Source organism: Cnephaeus nilssonii (genome assembly GCF_951640355.1).
Source record: "Cnephaeus nilssonii genome assembly, chromosome: 9".
Classification (NCBI taxonomy): Eukaryota; Metazoa; Chordata; class Mammalia; order Chiroptera; family Vespertilionidae; genus Cnephaeus; species Cnephaeus nilssonii.
The window spans coordinates 84382728-84399119 of record NC_137080.1 but is presented as its reverse complement, the minus strand read 5'-3'; the positions used below and the strand labels follow the sequence as shown (position 1 = coordinate 84399119).

The window sequence follows — 16392 nt, the reverse complement described above, 5'->3', positions numbered from 1 at the left end:
CCTTCTGGAATTAAGCCCTGCCTGTCTCCATTGGCAGTACCTGCTTATTTCTTGGAAGCTGAATACATAGTCCTCACCCTGCTGGTATTGGAGGTAGAGTGTGTCTATAAATGGGGACAGTATAAATATATAGTATTTGTTATGTTCTAAGAAGAATGTTTTATATTTTGTCAAGAAAAGAAAATAGTTTATATTTTATGCTCTCTTTTAAGCACTTCACATACATTTTATCTAATCTAACAACCTTGTTTTTTGACATCGTCCCCATTTTATAGATGAGGCTTGGGTAGATTGAATAACTTGCCCAAGAGTGGAAACCTGAATTCAAACCTGGCACTGGAGGCTGAATGCTTTACACTGCTGTGCATCCTGCGTGGTTTCACTGTGAAATATTAATCAGGATTTGCCCTGCCAAAGGTGGTAGTATTAGAAAGCTGCAGGACTCCTCTTTCTGGCTTCATATTGTGTTTCTCTACATGGGACCTGACATTAATAGGTTCGGAGTAAATATGGAATCAATAAAAACAAAAGGTTTGGGTTCTTTTCTGTGCTCTGACCACCAGAAGCATATTCCACCAGCTAGAATTTTGGCTGTTTTTTCTACCTTACAGAAGAGGAACAGGGCCATATCTCCCACTTGGGAAAGGACAGGCTAAAAGGGGTCTGACTGAACTGAGGGAGAGTTAAAACCGAGTTATAAATTATTTTGAGGTGGAAGACACATTAACCCATGTCAGCACCCTCAAATACTGATTTTAAAAGGCTTCGTAAACAATATCTGGACAACCAAAACAAAGTAATTATCTGGGTAATTTAGACACTCGTTCCTCTATTGGCTTGGCATTGGGGCCCAGGTCATTTTGATTGCATGAGTCTTCTCCAAAGGAATTCAGAAATTAAAAGATCAGTGTGTGCATATATATATTTTGTATGTTATGTCAATTTTATTTTATCTTTTCCATCACCACTTATCCCCTCTATGCCTTCTTCCACCTCGTCCACACCCCCCTGCAAGGTTAATATTAACAATAAATCCCACCTTCCCCGACAACAAGCTTGCTAAGGCACCTATGTGTTTGACCTTGGCTGGGGCCTCCAGAGATGGGTGTGAAGAAGTAGCTGGTCTTTAGCCCAGGAAGTGAAGAGCCCCAGCTGCAGTGGGGTTCTGCCCTTTCATGTGTGGCTACCATTTGGGCTTAAAAGCACCTGCTGTGGGGCCCAGGTAGGTAAATAGGTGGTAGCCGATGGCAAAGTGAAGTCTGTAAATGTCACCCTTTTTGTACCCCTCTTCACACCCCCTTGCCCCATTGCCTCGGTCTTCATTTGCCACTTAGGTGGAAAGTACTAAGGAAGGGGTAGAGAGAGACATCAGAAGATTGAAGAGAATGAAATGGATGGGCCCCATCATGTAAGACCTGTAATTGGCGGGGATTGTCTTAGATGCCTAGACTTTTAGTGCCAAGAGCATTTTAAATTATTTTCTCCACAGATAATTCTGAGGCCAAGAAGGGACATGACTGAAGTGAAATAATACAGCGGGTGTCACTGTTGTGTTGTTTTTCTCCCCAAGCCCCCATTACATATACAGTGAGGACTCAATACATGTAATTTATATGGAAGGACTTGGGAAAGGCAAAAATATCTACAGAATTGGGCTGAATTGGGACCACTAACCTCACACTATTTTAGGGGAAACCGAGCGGATCCCGAGATAATGGAACACATCCTGTCACCAACTCGACAAAGGAAGAGGGCGGGAGCCCGAGTGTGCCCAGGCTTTTAGGACCGGCTCCGAGGGGATCAGGGCTGGCCAGAGGCCCCGGAAGGGCACGGCCACGGGTGGGTGTAATCCTACTTCCTGCCTGAGGGAAGGGCGGGGCTTTGGGTCTCCATGGAGACGGCTTCTCCTAGCAACCCGGAGGACGTTGAGCTGAGCGGCTGCCGAGATGGACGCGGACAGTCTCCTGCTGTCCCTGGAGCTGGCGTCCGGCAGTGGGCAGGGCCTCAGCCCGGACCGGCGGGCCTCGCTGCTCACTTCCCTTTTGCTGGTTAAGCGCGACTATCGCTACAGTCGGGTGCTCTTCTGGGGCCGCATCCTCGGCCTCGTCGCCGATTACTACATCGCGCAGGGCCTGAGTGAGGACCAACTGGCGCCGCGCAAGACGCTGTACAGGTGGAGGCGGCGCCGGGGGCCGAGGCCGCGGGGCGATACGAAGGGAGGGCCACCGGGGGGCCTGGAAGGAGGAGTGGGTGGCGGTAGGAACCGAAAGGGGCGGGGGCTACGGGGTCAAGGAAGCAGGTGGAGAGGGGATTTGCAGAGGTGGGGAGAGGGCCCGAGGGGCGGGGCCGAGGACTGAGAACCCAAAGGAGCCTGAGGGGGCGGGGAAGGGGGTGGACGAGGTCTGAGGGCGGGGCTCTGGGAGGACACTTCTATGCTTGGGGCAAAGGGACGCAGGGGAAACTTAGAGACTGGTGGGTTTCCAATAGAGTCTGGGCCAAGGACGGAGGCAGCGCCAGAGGGAGGCGAAAGTTCCTGGATGATGGAGACCTGGGTTAGAAGCCAGGTGCCGCCTGGTGCGGGCGTGTGGCTTTGGTAAGAGTTGAATTTGGAGAAGTGTCAGAGGTTGTGTGGAGCTATTTGGAAGCATATCCAGAGATCATCTTCCGTGGAAGTGTTGGCTCACAGCCCGAGGCTCTCTAGGAAGTAGCGAAGGAATGTGGAATGGGAGAAAAGGGATTTAGAACCGGGGAAAATTACTTGGACTCCACCATTCAGGACCTTGGAGCTGCTTTTTGACTATCCCAGCGTTTATGGGGGAGTTCAGCACCTCACAAAGCAGTCTGTTAGGCGCAGGAAGTTGGAGACTACATTTATCAATCCACACATCAATCCAGCACTGGTTGGATGCATCTTGACTTGGGGTTACAAAGAGGGCTGAGACTAACCCCATCTCCAAGTTATTCACATATTAGGGAGGGAGACCGATGTGTAACCTGGCAATCACAGCAAAGTGTGCTAAAACTAGAATAGAGTTGCTATTTCTTTTTTTTTAAATATGTTTTTATTGATTTGAGAGAGAGAGAGAGAGAGAGAGAGAGAGAGAGGCATCGATAGGCTGCCTCCTGCATGCCCCCGACTGGGTGTGGAGCCCAGAACCTGGGCATGTGTCCTGACCGGGAATTGAACCAGAGACCTTTTGTTGCATGGGACCAACTAAGCCACACTGGCCAGGGCAAAACTAGAATAGAGTTGTACACAAAGGGAGACCAAGGTGGGCATTCCCCTAGAGAGCAGTTAAATAGGTCATTCGGAAGTAACTTCTTTGCCATCTGAAAGATGAACAGATCTCCAGGAAGGTGTGGGGAAAAGGCATGCCAGTTAGAGGGAACAGTTATGCAAACTTGTTGGCTGCAGCTGGCTTGGAGTGTTTGGGAGAACAGCAGGCAGGTAACCATAACAGTGGCAGCAGAGGGTGTTTTGTAGAACTGGATGGAGAAGCCTAGAGGTTTGAACCTTGTCCGTAGGCTATGGGGAGCCATGGGAGGGCTATAAGCAAGAGCCTGCTTTGATCTGAGTGGGCAGAATGGCCAGAAGTGGGTAAGCATTTAGGAATCTATTGTAGTGTCCAGCTGAGGGAATTGAGGAGAGGGCCTGGGTTAGATTTAAGTGGTAGAACTGTCAGGATTTGTGACTGGGGGAGGTGAAGAAGAGGTCAAGGCTGGCTCCTTCCAGTTTAGCAGCTGACTATGTGCTGATGCCACCCACTGGGGGAGAATTCAAGAAGCAGGACAGCCCTAGGTGGTTTGGGTTAGTGGATAGAGCGTCAGCCTGTGGACTGAAGGGTCCTGGGTTTGATTCCGGTCAAGGGCACATACCTCAGTTTGCAGGCATGATCCCCAGCCCTGGTCAGGGAGCATGTGGGAGGCAACCAATCAATGTGTGTGTCTCACATCAATGTTTCTTTCTCTGTCACTCTTCCTTCCCACTCTATCAATGGAAAAATATCCTCGGGTTAGGATTAACAACAAAAGAAGCAGATCGAATTAAAGAAGGAGGGTAGACCTAGTGAATTGGGTGTGTGGTGCCTGGGGGGCAGAGTGGTAAGGAGGTGTATTAAAGTACAGATCTGGAGTCCAGAAGAAAAATTTGGACAGAGATTTGAGACTCGTTTCATTTTATTCCATAAGTTTTTCTTTCTTCAGCACTTACTATGTGCCAGGCATTGATCTAGGCACCAGGAATTCATTGGTAAATGAGACAAAGTCCTTGTATTCATAAAGTTTACATTATAGCCCTAACCGGTTTGGCTCAGTGGATGGAGCAAAGGCCTGCGGACTGAAGGGTCCCAGGTTCGATTCCGGTCAAGGGCATGTGCCTTGGTTGCGGGCACATCCCCAGTGGGGAGTGTGCAGGAGGCAGCTGATCCATGTTTCTCTCTCATCGATGTTTCTAACTCTCTATTCCTCTCCCTTCCTCTCTGTAAAAAATCAATAAAATATATTTTTAAAAAAGTTTACATTATAGTGTGTGTGGAGGGGGAGGGGAGGCAGACAACAAATAAGCATGTATTGCTGTCAGCTGGTGCTAAGTGGTAAGGGGATAGAGAATGCAGGAATGGTTACCACTTTAAATAAGGTGGTCAGGGATGGCCTCTGATAAGGCAACATTTGAGAAAGACCTGAAGCAACTGAGTGAGCTATGTGCTTATTTGAGGGAAAAGAATTCCAGGCAAGTGCAAAGGCCCTAAGGCAGGTGTGTGCTTAGTGTGTTTGTGGAACCCATATAAGCTAGTGTGGCTAGAGAGGGGTGAGGAAGGGGCATTGCAGGACATAAGGTCAGAGAAGTAAGGGGCTGCAGACAATCATGCAGGGCCTTGTGGGGCATTGTAAGGACTTGGTCCAAAGGGAAGTCATAGAAAGGTTCTGCACAGACGCATGGTCTGGCTTAGGTTTTAACACAAGGAGGAGTGAGTATGGAAGTTGGGAGATCAGTTAGGAGGCTACTGCAGTAACCAGGCAAGTGTAGATGATGACTTGGCCCAGGGGGAAAGCAGTGGAGGTTGTTCGAGATGGTTGGTTGGATTCTGGACACTGATTAGTCATTAGCTAGGGCTTTGGGAGGCAGTTGGGTGAGACTCCAGAGAGAAAAGAGGGGTAAGAATAGATCCCTGGAAATACTTAAGGCACTGGAGCAGGGAGAAGGAAATATCAAAAGAGGTAGGAATGGAGCCGGCTGGTGTGGCTCAGTAGTTGAGCGTTGACCTATGAACCAGGAGGTCACGGTTCAATTCCCAGTCAGGGTACATGTCTAGATTGCAGGCTTGCTCCCAGTGTGGGATGTGCAGGAGGCAGCCAATCAGTGATTCTCTCTTATTTCTGTTCTTATTTCTATGTTTCTATCTCTTTCTCCCTCTCCCTTCCTCTCTGAAATCAATAAAAACATATTTTAAAAAAATGGAGTAGGAATGGGAATGCATTTGTTGTCTTTCAGGGCATCCCATGGATAACTTTCTCCTAAGTAATTTCTTGGGGTGGTGGGGGCAGAGATCCTGGTGCACTGGACAAAGAGTGAAAGTGGGGGGGAAGGAGGGCTCCCAGAGGGCAAATTGTTCTGAGATTATTGTTCAGAGTTGGGGCAGAGGAGGAAGGGATAGGAAAGGGGCATTTTCTAGAGGGATTTGAGGGCTGTTGTGTTAGAAAGCTGAGAAGTTTTTATATTCAGAAGGAGGCCCTAGAGTGAAGGGAGAAAAGATGAGCCGAGAGCAGGCTGGGGACACAGGGCCTGAGTGAGAGGAGTGGGAGGATGTCCTCACCCATTGGGAAGTGAGAAAGAAGGGACTGGGCTGGCTAGTGCTCCTGGAAACCTCAAAGGAGGAGAGGTCCTTGAGCCTGGGCCCGGCTTTCCTGAGAAATGGGGAAGATGGCCGTGCTGTGGACTCAGTAGGCAGACTGAGCATGAATTAGGGGCCCACCAAAGCAGAGGCACCTGTAACTGAGGAAAATTCAGCTTCCAGAACTCATCCGGAACCTTATAGTCCAGATATCTAGGAAGAAGCTCTTGGAATTTCAGCATACATGGACCTTTTGTGACCTTTAAAAAAATAAAATTGAATTGGCATCACATATGGGGGTGGGGTGCACCATAGACACTTAGGGCTTCTTGGGCCTCACCCTTGGGAGAAGAGGTGGTGGCAGGAAGCCCGAGTGGGAGGGGGAATTGGAAACCAGGGTGATGTGGATGTTGTTGGCAGCCTGAACTGCATGGAGTGGAGCCTCTTGCCTCCTGCCACAGACGAGATGATGACGCAGACGTCTGTGGTGAAGGGCCGCTTCATGGGGGACCCCTCCCATGAGTATGAATACACCGAGCTGCAGAAGGTGAACGAGGGTGATAAGGTCTTTGAAGAAGAAATAGTGGTGAGTGAATATGAGAGAGGAGGAGGGCCTGAGGGAAGAGGGCCGGGGGCATCCAAAACCCAGCCCAATAGAAATATGGTGACAACGTAACACCACCGCCCCTGAGCAACAGTGTGGGGAGTGGACGGGCAGCTCTTGAGGAGCCTGGCTCTGGGGCAGGGGCAGGGAAGAAAGGGTCTGTGCTGAGCTCTGGGGTAAGGGCATGGGCACAAGCTCTTACATTTTTGTACCAATTGTTTTCCTAGATAATACATCCATATAGTTCAAAATTCAAATGTACAAAAAGGAATGTAGTAGAGTGTCTCCCAGCCCTGTCTTCCAGTCACCCAGGTCCTTTTTCTGGGGGACAGTAATGTAACCGTTTTGCATGTGTGTGTCCAAATCTTGCTACTCAAAGCGCAGCCTGGGTCAGACACATCACTATGCTCTAGGCGTTTGAAATGCAGACTAATGGGAGGTGGGGGATGAGTATCTGCATTTTAGCACATTCCCAGGGGATTCGAATTCACGTTTAAATGTGAGAAGCTCTGTCACCTGAGACAGCAAATACCTTACCTCTACATATTCCCTTGTTATCTTCCAAACAAAACAAAACAAATGGCAGCACGTTATACATACCGTTCTGCGCCTTGCATTTTTACCTAACAATACATTTTGGAGATCTTTCTATATCAGTGCCTTAAAGAGCCTCCCCACTCTTTTTACCATGTGTGAATGCAACATAATTTAACCCGTGATGTTGTCATGGAAATGGAGGTTTCCAAGGTTTAGCTCTGACAAGCAGTGATCTTGTACATACATCATTTCCACTGGATGCAGTCTACCTGAATGACCAACTCCTAGAGATGGAAAGCTAGGTCAGAAAAGTAAGGAGCCCAAGTTTTGAAACTAGACAAAGCCAGAATTCAAAACACAGCCTTTGGACTTGAACCGAGGTGATGCCCAAAGTTTGGGTCCAACACCCACCCCTTCCCACCTGACAAACTTAACTTCCCTTCAGTTTTATTTTCTGTAAAATTTGGATCATTATATTTGCTCCCCAGGCTTGTGCAGATTAAATGAGATGACATTTTCTGAAACCCCTGGCCTAGACACTTATTAAATACTAGCTTCCATCTCCCCCTTTGTAAAGAATTCCAGTTGGTAGCCCATGGGAAATAGGTGGCCGAGTGACTCTGGGGGCCCTTGGTGACATGTTTTCCCTGTCAAGTGCTGTTTCCCCCCAACATCTCTATGAAATCCTTTTGCTCAGGGTTGCCCTTGATATTGATTGTAAACCAAATCTCATCGGCAGAAAGATGTGATAATATGGGGTGATGCTTGGGAAATACGGGGTGATGCTTTGTCAAGTCAAAGAGTAGGATATGAAACTATAGGAACTATGATTTTAATTGTGCTTTAAATATATCATAAAAAAAGATAGAAGGAAGTATACCAATATGTTATCACTAATTATCTTTAGGAGGTAGGATTACGAATGGTTTTAATTCTCAGGTATACTGTGAAATATTTCTGATTACCCAAGTAGTTTACAGTAAGCATGGTTGCTTTTACATTTTCAAAAGGCAAAATAATCAACATTTAAATCTGATGATAAGATGGTATGCTTCTGGAAGGGTGCAGAAACCATAAACTGTGGTTTCCCCCAGTGAGGGCAACTGGGGGACGAGGGATGGGGTGAGAGAGACTGCTTTTTTTTTTTTAGTTTTAAATATTGCACCACCAGTATGTATTACTAATTTTAAAAAGAAAGAAAATCTTGATAGGAGGAGAGGGAGGGCTCACCCAGCAGGACTTTTCATGGACCGGGCATCTACACGGTGGTGACCAGGCCAGATGGTTGTGCAGAGGGCCCTGCACCAGGGGGAGTGGGCACAGTGCCCTGGCAGGGAGGCTTGTCTCCTGTCTCCTCAGATCCGGATCAAGGAGGAGACCCGCTTGGTGTCCATCATTGACCAGATAGACAAGGCTGTGGCTATTATCCCCCGAGGCGCCCTCTTTAAGAGTCCTTTTGGACCCACCCATGTCAATCGGACCTTTGAAGGTGAGTTCCCTGGCGCCTCTCTCATGGGCAGGAGGACACCTCTTCCTGAGCATAGTCAGACACATATGTGGGAGTCTGAGCAAAACTGCCCACTTCCTCAGAAAAGAAAGAGCTGTGACCCCATCAGTTGGGGGGATGTGTCCAGTGACCTGGCATCGGTGGTTGGCATGGCTTACCCAGTCACTGGACCCTGCCTGAGTGAGGGTGGAGAGCATTTGGCCACCTGGGTCTCAGGTCTTTCCATGTGTCTGGCCTCCCTGCCTTTTCCCACCTTCCTCCTCATTGGCCTCTCCTCATTGCAGGATCTGGGCCAAATCTGGGTGGAGGGAACACTATTCCCTCTTCTCCCTTCAGTTCTCTCAGTAGCTGACTGAGTCATTTGCAAGCTCCTCCACGTGTTCCCCATGGGTTGAAAGTGAGCTGTGGGTTCCCTTCCTACCTGCTGCCTCTTTTTAGGACTGACCTTGTCTGAAGCTAAGAAGCTCAGTTCCTACTTCCACTTCAGGGAGCCAGTTGACCTGAAGAACAAGACTTTGCTTGAGAAGGCAGACCTAGATCCCTCCCTGGACTTCATGGACTCCTTGGAGCATGACATCCCCAAAGGTAATAGCCTATTACTTGGAGGACCTTGGATCTGCCCTCAGGCCAGAGCAGTGGGCCATGCACCTGCCATTCTCCTCTGAGAGTGGAACCAAAGCCTGGGTAGGAAATGATGGTTCAGTGTGGGTGCTTGAGGCTGGGCTTCCTCAGGGTCCAATACAAGTTTCAGCTCATAGGAAGCAGTGGATAAATGTTTGCAGACAAAAGGGTTGTCTTCCATATGCTTTCACAGACAAGAGGTCTCTCGACTTTCGTATCAATCTTGAATAGAGGCACACATCCATCTCTGTTAGTTTGGGGTTAGATCCAGTGTTTGGTACATAGCTGGTGCTCAATAAGTAGGTGCTGATTGACTGAGCATCCGCCTACTAAGGGTATGAGTTCTGTATATTTGCTTCCTGCTATGTGTATGGGACTTTTAAATCTTAAAACATACAGCTTCAGAGGCCTTCCTATGCTTCAGGACACACCTGGCCCACGCATGCACCTTTGGGTGGTTGGGTCACAGAGACCCATTTCCATCATCTGAGCTTCACCGTAGAGCACGTGTTCTGAGAAGATGCTCTTGCTTGGATGCTGGACCCCAGGGCAGGTGCCAGGCTCTGGGCAGTCTGGGGCGCACCCAAGACACTGACTCAGCGCCTCTAACTGTCTGTCTGCATGTTGGCCTTTCTGAGAACTGGAGGGATTTGTTGTTGATGATGGCAATGATGATAACAACTTATAAAAGCAGTGGCACTGCTTATTGTGTGCTAGGCACTGAACTCAGCCCTTTGTATACCTTATCTCATTTTAAGATTCACAGCCAACCTAAGAGGTGGATATTGTTATTATCCTCATTTTATAGATGAAGAAACAGAGGCTCAGAGAGTTAAACCCAAGGGCACAGTAAGTGTCAGAGAATGAGACTTCAGGACTCTGGCATTAACTGTGGTGTCAAGGAGATGGTGTCCCCCCCCCCCCTTTTTTTTAATCCTCACTCGAGGATATGTTTTACTGATGTGTGTGTGTGTGTGTGTGTGTGTGTGTGTGTGTGTGTGTGTGTGAGAGAGAGAGAGAGAGAGAGAGAGAGAGAGAGAGAGAGAGAGAGAGAAACCAGTGTGAGAGAAACATCAATCGGTTGCCTCCTGTATGCTCCCTGATCGGGGATCGAATCTGAAAACTTTTGGTGCATGGGATGATGCTCCAACCAACTGAACCACCCTGTCAGGGTGATGGTGTTTCCTTTTAAGTAGACAATGGGAATGGACCACTAGAGGAAACACTTTGAGGAGCAATGAGGCACCCAGGTGGGCTGGAACTCAGGATGGAGGTGGGATGGCCGTAGTGGTTAAGGTGAGGGCTCTGGAATTAGACAGCCTGGGTTGGAATCCTGAATCTGTCACTTGCTAGTTGTGTGACATTGGGTAAGTCCCTCAGTTACCTTGTGCCTCAATTTCCTCATTTTGAAAAGGGGAATAATGATATTTTCTACCTCATTGGGTTGTTATGAGAATTAAGAGTTAACACATATAACACAAAATAATTCTAACAGTGCCTAACACATAAGAATTCATATAAAAATTATATATAGAGAGAAAGAGAAAGAGAAACATTGATGTGGCTGCCTCCTGCATGCTCCCTACCATAGATAGAGCCCGCAACCTTTTGGTACAGGAGACGATGCCCAACCCAGCCATACTGGCCAGGACTTAATTGATCTATTTTTAGTGGCAAAAGGCCTGAGAGGTGGGTTGGGCAGGCCTAGGAGGGCCTAGAGGGTCAAGGGTAGGAGGCCTACATCAAGGCAGTAGGGGCTTCTGGTGGCTTGTGAACAGGTCTGTGATAATAAGGGAGTGGTGCCTGGATGGATGGAGAAGTGGCAAGCCAGAGATCTGGAGGCATTTCAGAGCTCCTGCAGTGCCCAAGGGGCCAGGCAGTGGGCCCCAAGTGGCTAAGGGCTGCCAGCAAAGAATGGCTACACTGGCCTTGGCCACATGGGGGTGCTCGAGGCAAGCCTCCCTGGGCATGGAAAGGGATTCCTGGACCTGTGGGGGAGATAACGGTTTATAGGGGCTGGGGCATTTCTCACCCATGAGACACCCTTTCCAGACTCCAGTTATCTCCTCCAACTCTATGCTCCCAGACGCACATCCCCGGGGGCGTTGATAAAGGGAGCCAGGAATGTTGTGATGGTGGGACCCAGCACCAGGGCTGAAGGGTGGGGGAGAAAAGTGCCCTTAATACCCCTAATCTGGGGGCAGCAGCCCCACCTCCCAATTCATGGTGAGTCTGGAAAGCCCTGCTGGGTGCTGACTCCTCAGCCCTCTCACCTGCAGCTGGATGCCAGGGGCCAGTGGATGAGGCCCTTTTCCCATAGTGCTGGGCGGTCAGAGGGGCTAACACAAGAGTGCCTCCCACCCTTAGAGCCTCATCCTCTGTGCGATGGGAGGGCAAGGAGGGTGCTAGGGCCTTTGCAGTCAAGACCAAAGCTGGCTAGATGGGCTGTGGGGGTCCAACAGTCTTCCTATGGGAATCCCATCAGCCCTGTCTGCCCTGCCACTTGGGGTGAAGGGTCACAGAAGGCAGCTGTCTCTCCCTGCAGCAGGGGTATAAGATAGGGAGCATTGGGGGTCTTCCTAAAGGATGCTGGGGCCACCCTGATATGCCCAGCCAGCCAGTGAATTTACCAGGCCCCTGGGAGGTACAGGATCTGGGCCTGGGAAGTGAGTGAGTAGCAGTGGCCTGAGGCCCTAGACATTCTGCTCTAATGGTGGACCTCAGGGCTGAAGGATCAACTGATGGTGTGACATCCCAGTCCACTCCAGCCTGTCGCTCTTTCCTCAGTGCTGGAGCCTTGGGAGTTGAGGGCCCCTGGCATCTCCTGTGTGTGTGGGCCTGAGGGGAGGGATGCTCTTGGGCTGACCTTGGGAAACCTCACAGCTTCTGGGCCTCCAGCTCCCTTCCTCCCAAAGCCGCCACCAGAAAGCCTCCAGGAAGTCAGGCCCAGTTTTTTCTCATGATGGCTCGGTGGGGGCCATGGTGTAGGGATGGAAGTGCGGTCAGGGAGAGCAGACACTCTGATTGAGCTCTCAGCCTCCCTTCCTTATCTGCCAGTTAAAGAGCAGGAGGAGCTGCTGGGAGGCTTCTCGGCCAGGCAGACAGCAGAGAATGGGCTGGGCTGCTAAGGCGGACAAGGAAGAGTTCCCTGGGACACCAGCCCTGGCTGGTGGGATGGAATGCCCTGCCCAGGAGAGATCATTAATTCCTTTCTGGGTCTGAGGCGCTTGTTCAAGGGGACTTTGTGTCACTTGTGAGCAGGTGTGGTACAGGTTGGCCCGTCCCCGGGACTCCTGCTCTGTGCCATGGAGGTAGGTCCGAGATCAGCAGCTGGCCCCTGGGACAGCCTGGGGCCATGATGCCCTGCTGAGCTGTTCTGTCTGCCCTGGGTCTGCAGTTTTGTGGGAGTGAGTAGCTCTGGGGGCAGAGCCATCCTCCTGGTGGATGCAGGGAAACAGCTAATAGTTCTGAGTCTGGGCTGCAGCCAGGGGAAACAGATGGAGTGCCAGGTCAGGAGGCCAGATTTCTAGATAGTTCCCTGCCAGTCCATGCTCCTTAACCTTTCACTTCATTAGCAATAGCCACTGACCAGCTATTATGCGCCAAGCACTGGGGACATCATTGTGAACAAAACAGGCACCATCCTTGACTCACAGAGGTTTGAAAGATAAATGAAACAGAGGATGAGAAGTGGAAATGTAAAGTAGAAGGTGCCTCACCAAGAAGTCATCGTGTCCTGTGCAGAGGGGCAGGCAGAGCAGGAGGGTGGAGGGCAGGGCTTCTCTCCTTGCTCCACTCTGCACTGGAGCTGACGCCTCTCTCAAACTGGGGGAGCAGAGGCTCCAGCACAAGAGAGCCCTCAGCAGCAATGCCCAGTTCAGGCAGCAGAGGGCAGCAAGGGGCCTGCCTGCCTGCCTGGAAAGCAGCCTTTAAAAATGTGGTGGTGGTGCTTGGGGAGGCGTTGGGGGGACAGGGGAGAAAGGAGGACAGGAACATTGCAGAGTTGTGGGGAACATGGGACCCTCGATCAGCCTTCTCTTGCGGGTATATACAGGTGGCTCCTCCTACCTAGTCCCTTGGAAGCCTGGCTAACAGGTGCTCGGCCTTCTGGACCCAGGTCCTGACCTTACCAGTCAGACAGGGCACTCTTCCGGCTCTATAGGACCCTACCCACCGCCAACCTCTAGGGGGTTTGACCATACCTTGTGGCCCTTGGTGGTGGGAGTGGCCACTCTGAGAAGGAACCTCATGCCTATTTTGTGTCTGAGACAAGTTGTATGGTGCTGGTTGGAGAGGTTTAAGCTACCTGCTGCCCCAGACAGCCCTGGTCCCCAGCCTGGTCCACTGTCCCCATCAACGGAATCTAGTGCTTTGCTGCCTTTCTTCCTGGAGGGCAGGAGAATTTAATTAAGAGAAGCATACCCTCACCTGAGGTTTCTGCACTAGCAAGGTGGGTGAGAGCCTGGGGCTCTGGACACCCAGGACTTCCTGCAGACTGCAATAGGCCCTGCTCCTGGTTACCGGCTTGTTCCCCACCAAAGCCTCAAAAAGCAGCTTGCAGAACCGAGTGGGTGCCAGGGGGCAGAAGGGGACCTTTGGGGAGACTGGGCTGTGAACTGAAACACCAGGGCCACAGCAGGCTGCCTTTCCTGGAACCCCAGAAGGGCAGAGGCAGCAGCAGCTGGCTGGGCCCAGCCTTCCCAGCAATAAGAAAAGTGGGTGAAGGTGACAAGCAAGTGCCTGGCTTCCCAGGTAGACACTACGTGACTCCTGGCACGTTAAGAGTCTGTGTGTTTCCTGGGCAACCAGCTGAGCCAGGAACAAGGAGAGGAGGACAGGAGTGTGACAGGAATGCAAGGGAGGGAGGGAGGCAGTGTTGTTGGCTGGCCCCTCACATGCCGCTTCCACACTTGGCCAGCACCCTTCCGCCTGCTTGGCGCTGCTGTTCCCCTGCCCCTGTAGGGTCACTGTATTTCTCTAGCATCCTTATCAGTTTCTCCTTGCTCTCTGGAAGTGCGAGTGAGGGGAGCCCCTGCTAATAAGCCTGGGCCCCCTCATCTGCTAAAGGAAAGAGGTGGCCTAACCCTAGCTGGGCAGGTTGTTATAAGGTTGGGACCCAGCCCTTGCTCAGGGTGTGCCAAGATGCTTGCAAAAAAAGAAAAAAAAAGATGCCGGCACTAGTGAACTGATGAGTGGTCTAGGCTGGAGGACACCAGGACCCATTTATCCAGGGCAGCATTTGGTTCAGGCAGGCTGCAAGCTGCCCTCCCTGGTGGGCAGAGCCTGCTCCTTCTCAGTTCAAGGGGACTGTATGGCTGTGAGCAGCAAGGACAGAGAGGGCCTGTCCCCAGATGATGCTCTGGGCACAGGGTGGGGTGACTAAGGGATGTACCTTCCCGGGGTCTGTGCTTCTGTCCAAAGGCTGAACGCAGTGCCCTGGAATCCTTTGCTTTGGCCTGTCCCACTCCCATTACCCCTAGACATGTTTCCTGAATGAGTGACTAGGAAAGCAACAGGCTAGGGCCTTAGGCCTCTTAGGGCAGGTCTGGGAGGTGGAGGACTTCGGGTGCCCAGAGAGGAAAATTGTAGGAGCCACGGAAAATACTCCCTTTCTCTGACCAGGACAGCATCCGCCCCCCTTCCTAGGCAGTGCCCCAGCCAGAGCTCTGGTGGCCCCAGGGGGACACTCTTCTTGATGTTGTCTGGCCAGCACTGTGTGGGCCTGGGGGAGTGGAATCACTGTAGCTTCTACTTCATCTTCTCTTGCCTGGGTGGCAGCACTTGGTGCAGGCCACTGCACAGAGCTGTGGTGGGCTCCCAGCCAGCCTCTCCCTAAGCAGGCCAGGGCCAGCTGACCTACATGCACCAGAACGCTCTGGCTTGGATTTGGGCAGGTGACGGCACCCTCCGCAGGGCTGAGCTGCTGTCAGGGCCAGGGATCCTGGTGGTCAGGTCTCTTGGATACAGGGTGGCCCTTGGTGGGTGGGGACTGAACTGTGAAGCTGCTGGGTGTGGAGTGACCAGGGTGGGCCATGGCTGGAGGAGGCCTGTGGGAAGCTGGGGCAGCAGGAGCCAAGCAGCCGAGCTGAGCTGGCAGCCGATGAAGGCCTCAGCACAGCTCTCAGTGCATCACTGGCTGGTCCAACACCAAAACCTTCAAAGCATTTGCCTTTCTGGCAGGGTCTGGAACAGAGCTGCGGCTGGGCCCGGGAGGGGCCTCGGTGCGCAGGGGAATAGAAGCTCCAGATCTGCATCCAGAGGCGATTTTCCCAGGCTCCTTCCTCCCACACAGCGGCTCCCTCCCTCGGTTCTGGAGATGGATCAGGTCCTTCCCGCCAAGTCCTCATGGCCGTACAACTCAGCCATGGGCTGGGCTGCTCCTGTCTGGGGAGCAAAAACCAGGGCAGGACCCAGGATAGACAAGGCTCATTAGCTGTAGCCCAAGTCCCCTCCCGCCAAGGATGGCTCCCAGGCCACCAGCAGCCAGAGCGGGCTAGTGAGCTTCAGGCCCGAAATGGTCAAACTTCTATGTGAGCCCCTGGTCAGGTCTAATCTATCTCAGAGCAGAGGCTTCTGGGACTGGGGACGAGAGAGCAAAATAGCAAGTGGGGGCAAACTGCACTAGGACTGAAGGTCACTGGTGATTACCCCTAGCAGAGCCTGGAGAAAGTCTCCCCAAACCGGCTCCAACTCCCCTCTGCCTTTGGATTCAGCTTCCTCCCCCACTCAACCTTTAACTAGACTTGCTGACAGGAACAAAATGCACTCCTTTTGAGTTTCACCTCCTTTCATTTCCTTTGCCCTCCCCCTGGAAGTGGTTTTAATGAACAGTGAAATGGCTAAAAGGCAATCAGGAGGAGTAAAGCGCCGGGGTAATTAAACTGTCTTCCCTTTTCTGAGTGGAACCTTAGCACCTGGGCCTGGCTGCCCAGGGAGCTGGGGCCTTGCACACTGGGAAGCGCTCTGGCTCCACAGCACCCAGGCCTCACTTCCTCCCCAGGGTCCTGGAGCATCCAGATGGAGCGAGGCAACGCCCTGGTGGTGCTGCGCAGCCTGCTCTGGCCAGGCCTCACCTTCTACCACGCTCCGGGCACCAAGAACTGTGGCTACATCTATGTGGGCACCGGTGAGAAGAACATGGACTTGCCCTTCATGCTGTAGGAGGGGCCCGCCCAGGGACTCTGTATGCAGAGCATCAACATTATTTTCATACATTTCAGTGAGTTTGGTCTGTTTGTTCTGTCTTGCCGCTTCCCCGCATTTCCACCTCCATCTGGTGTCCAGGCTCTGAG

The 16392-nt window shown here is 51.5% G+C and overlaps 1 protein-coding gene across 1 annotated transcript; it reads left to right on the top strand.

Moving 5' to 3' along the window:
• Window positions 1-1800: 1800 nt before the first annotated feature.
• RSPH9 (radial spoke head component 9) lies at window positions 1801-16314 on the top strand. Its single transcript, XM_079780222.1, has 5 exons — window positions 1801-2173; window positions 6252-6417; window positions 8332-8461; window positions 8918-9064; window positions 16101-16314. The coding sequence occupies exons 1-5, from the start codon at window positions 1947-1949 to the stop codon at window positions 16259-16261; spliced, it is 831 nt and encodes a 276-aa protein (XP_079636348.1). The 5' UTR covers window positions 1801-1946; the 3' UTR covers window positions 16262-16314.
• The last annotated feature ends 78 nt before the right edge of the window (window positions 16315-16392 follow it).

What these genes read in the sequence shown, in the direction of transcription:
- RSPH9 (XM_079780222.1), top strand. Translation starts at nt 1,947, where the DNA reads ATGGACGCGGACAGTCTCCTGCTGTCCCTGGAGCTGGCGTCCGGCAGT. An exon ending in CCGCGCAAGACGCTGTACAG is followed by an intron (nt 2,174 to 6,251) that starts GTGGAGGCGGCG and finishes TGTTGTTGGCAG; the next exon opens with CCTGAACTGCATGGAGTGGA. An exon ending in TGTCAATCGGACCTTTGAAG is followed by an intron (nt 8,462 to 8,917) that starts GTGAGTTCCCTG and finishes GCCTCTTTTTAG; the next exon opens with GACTGACCTTGTCTGAAGCT.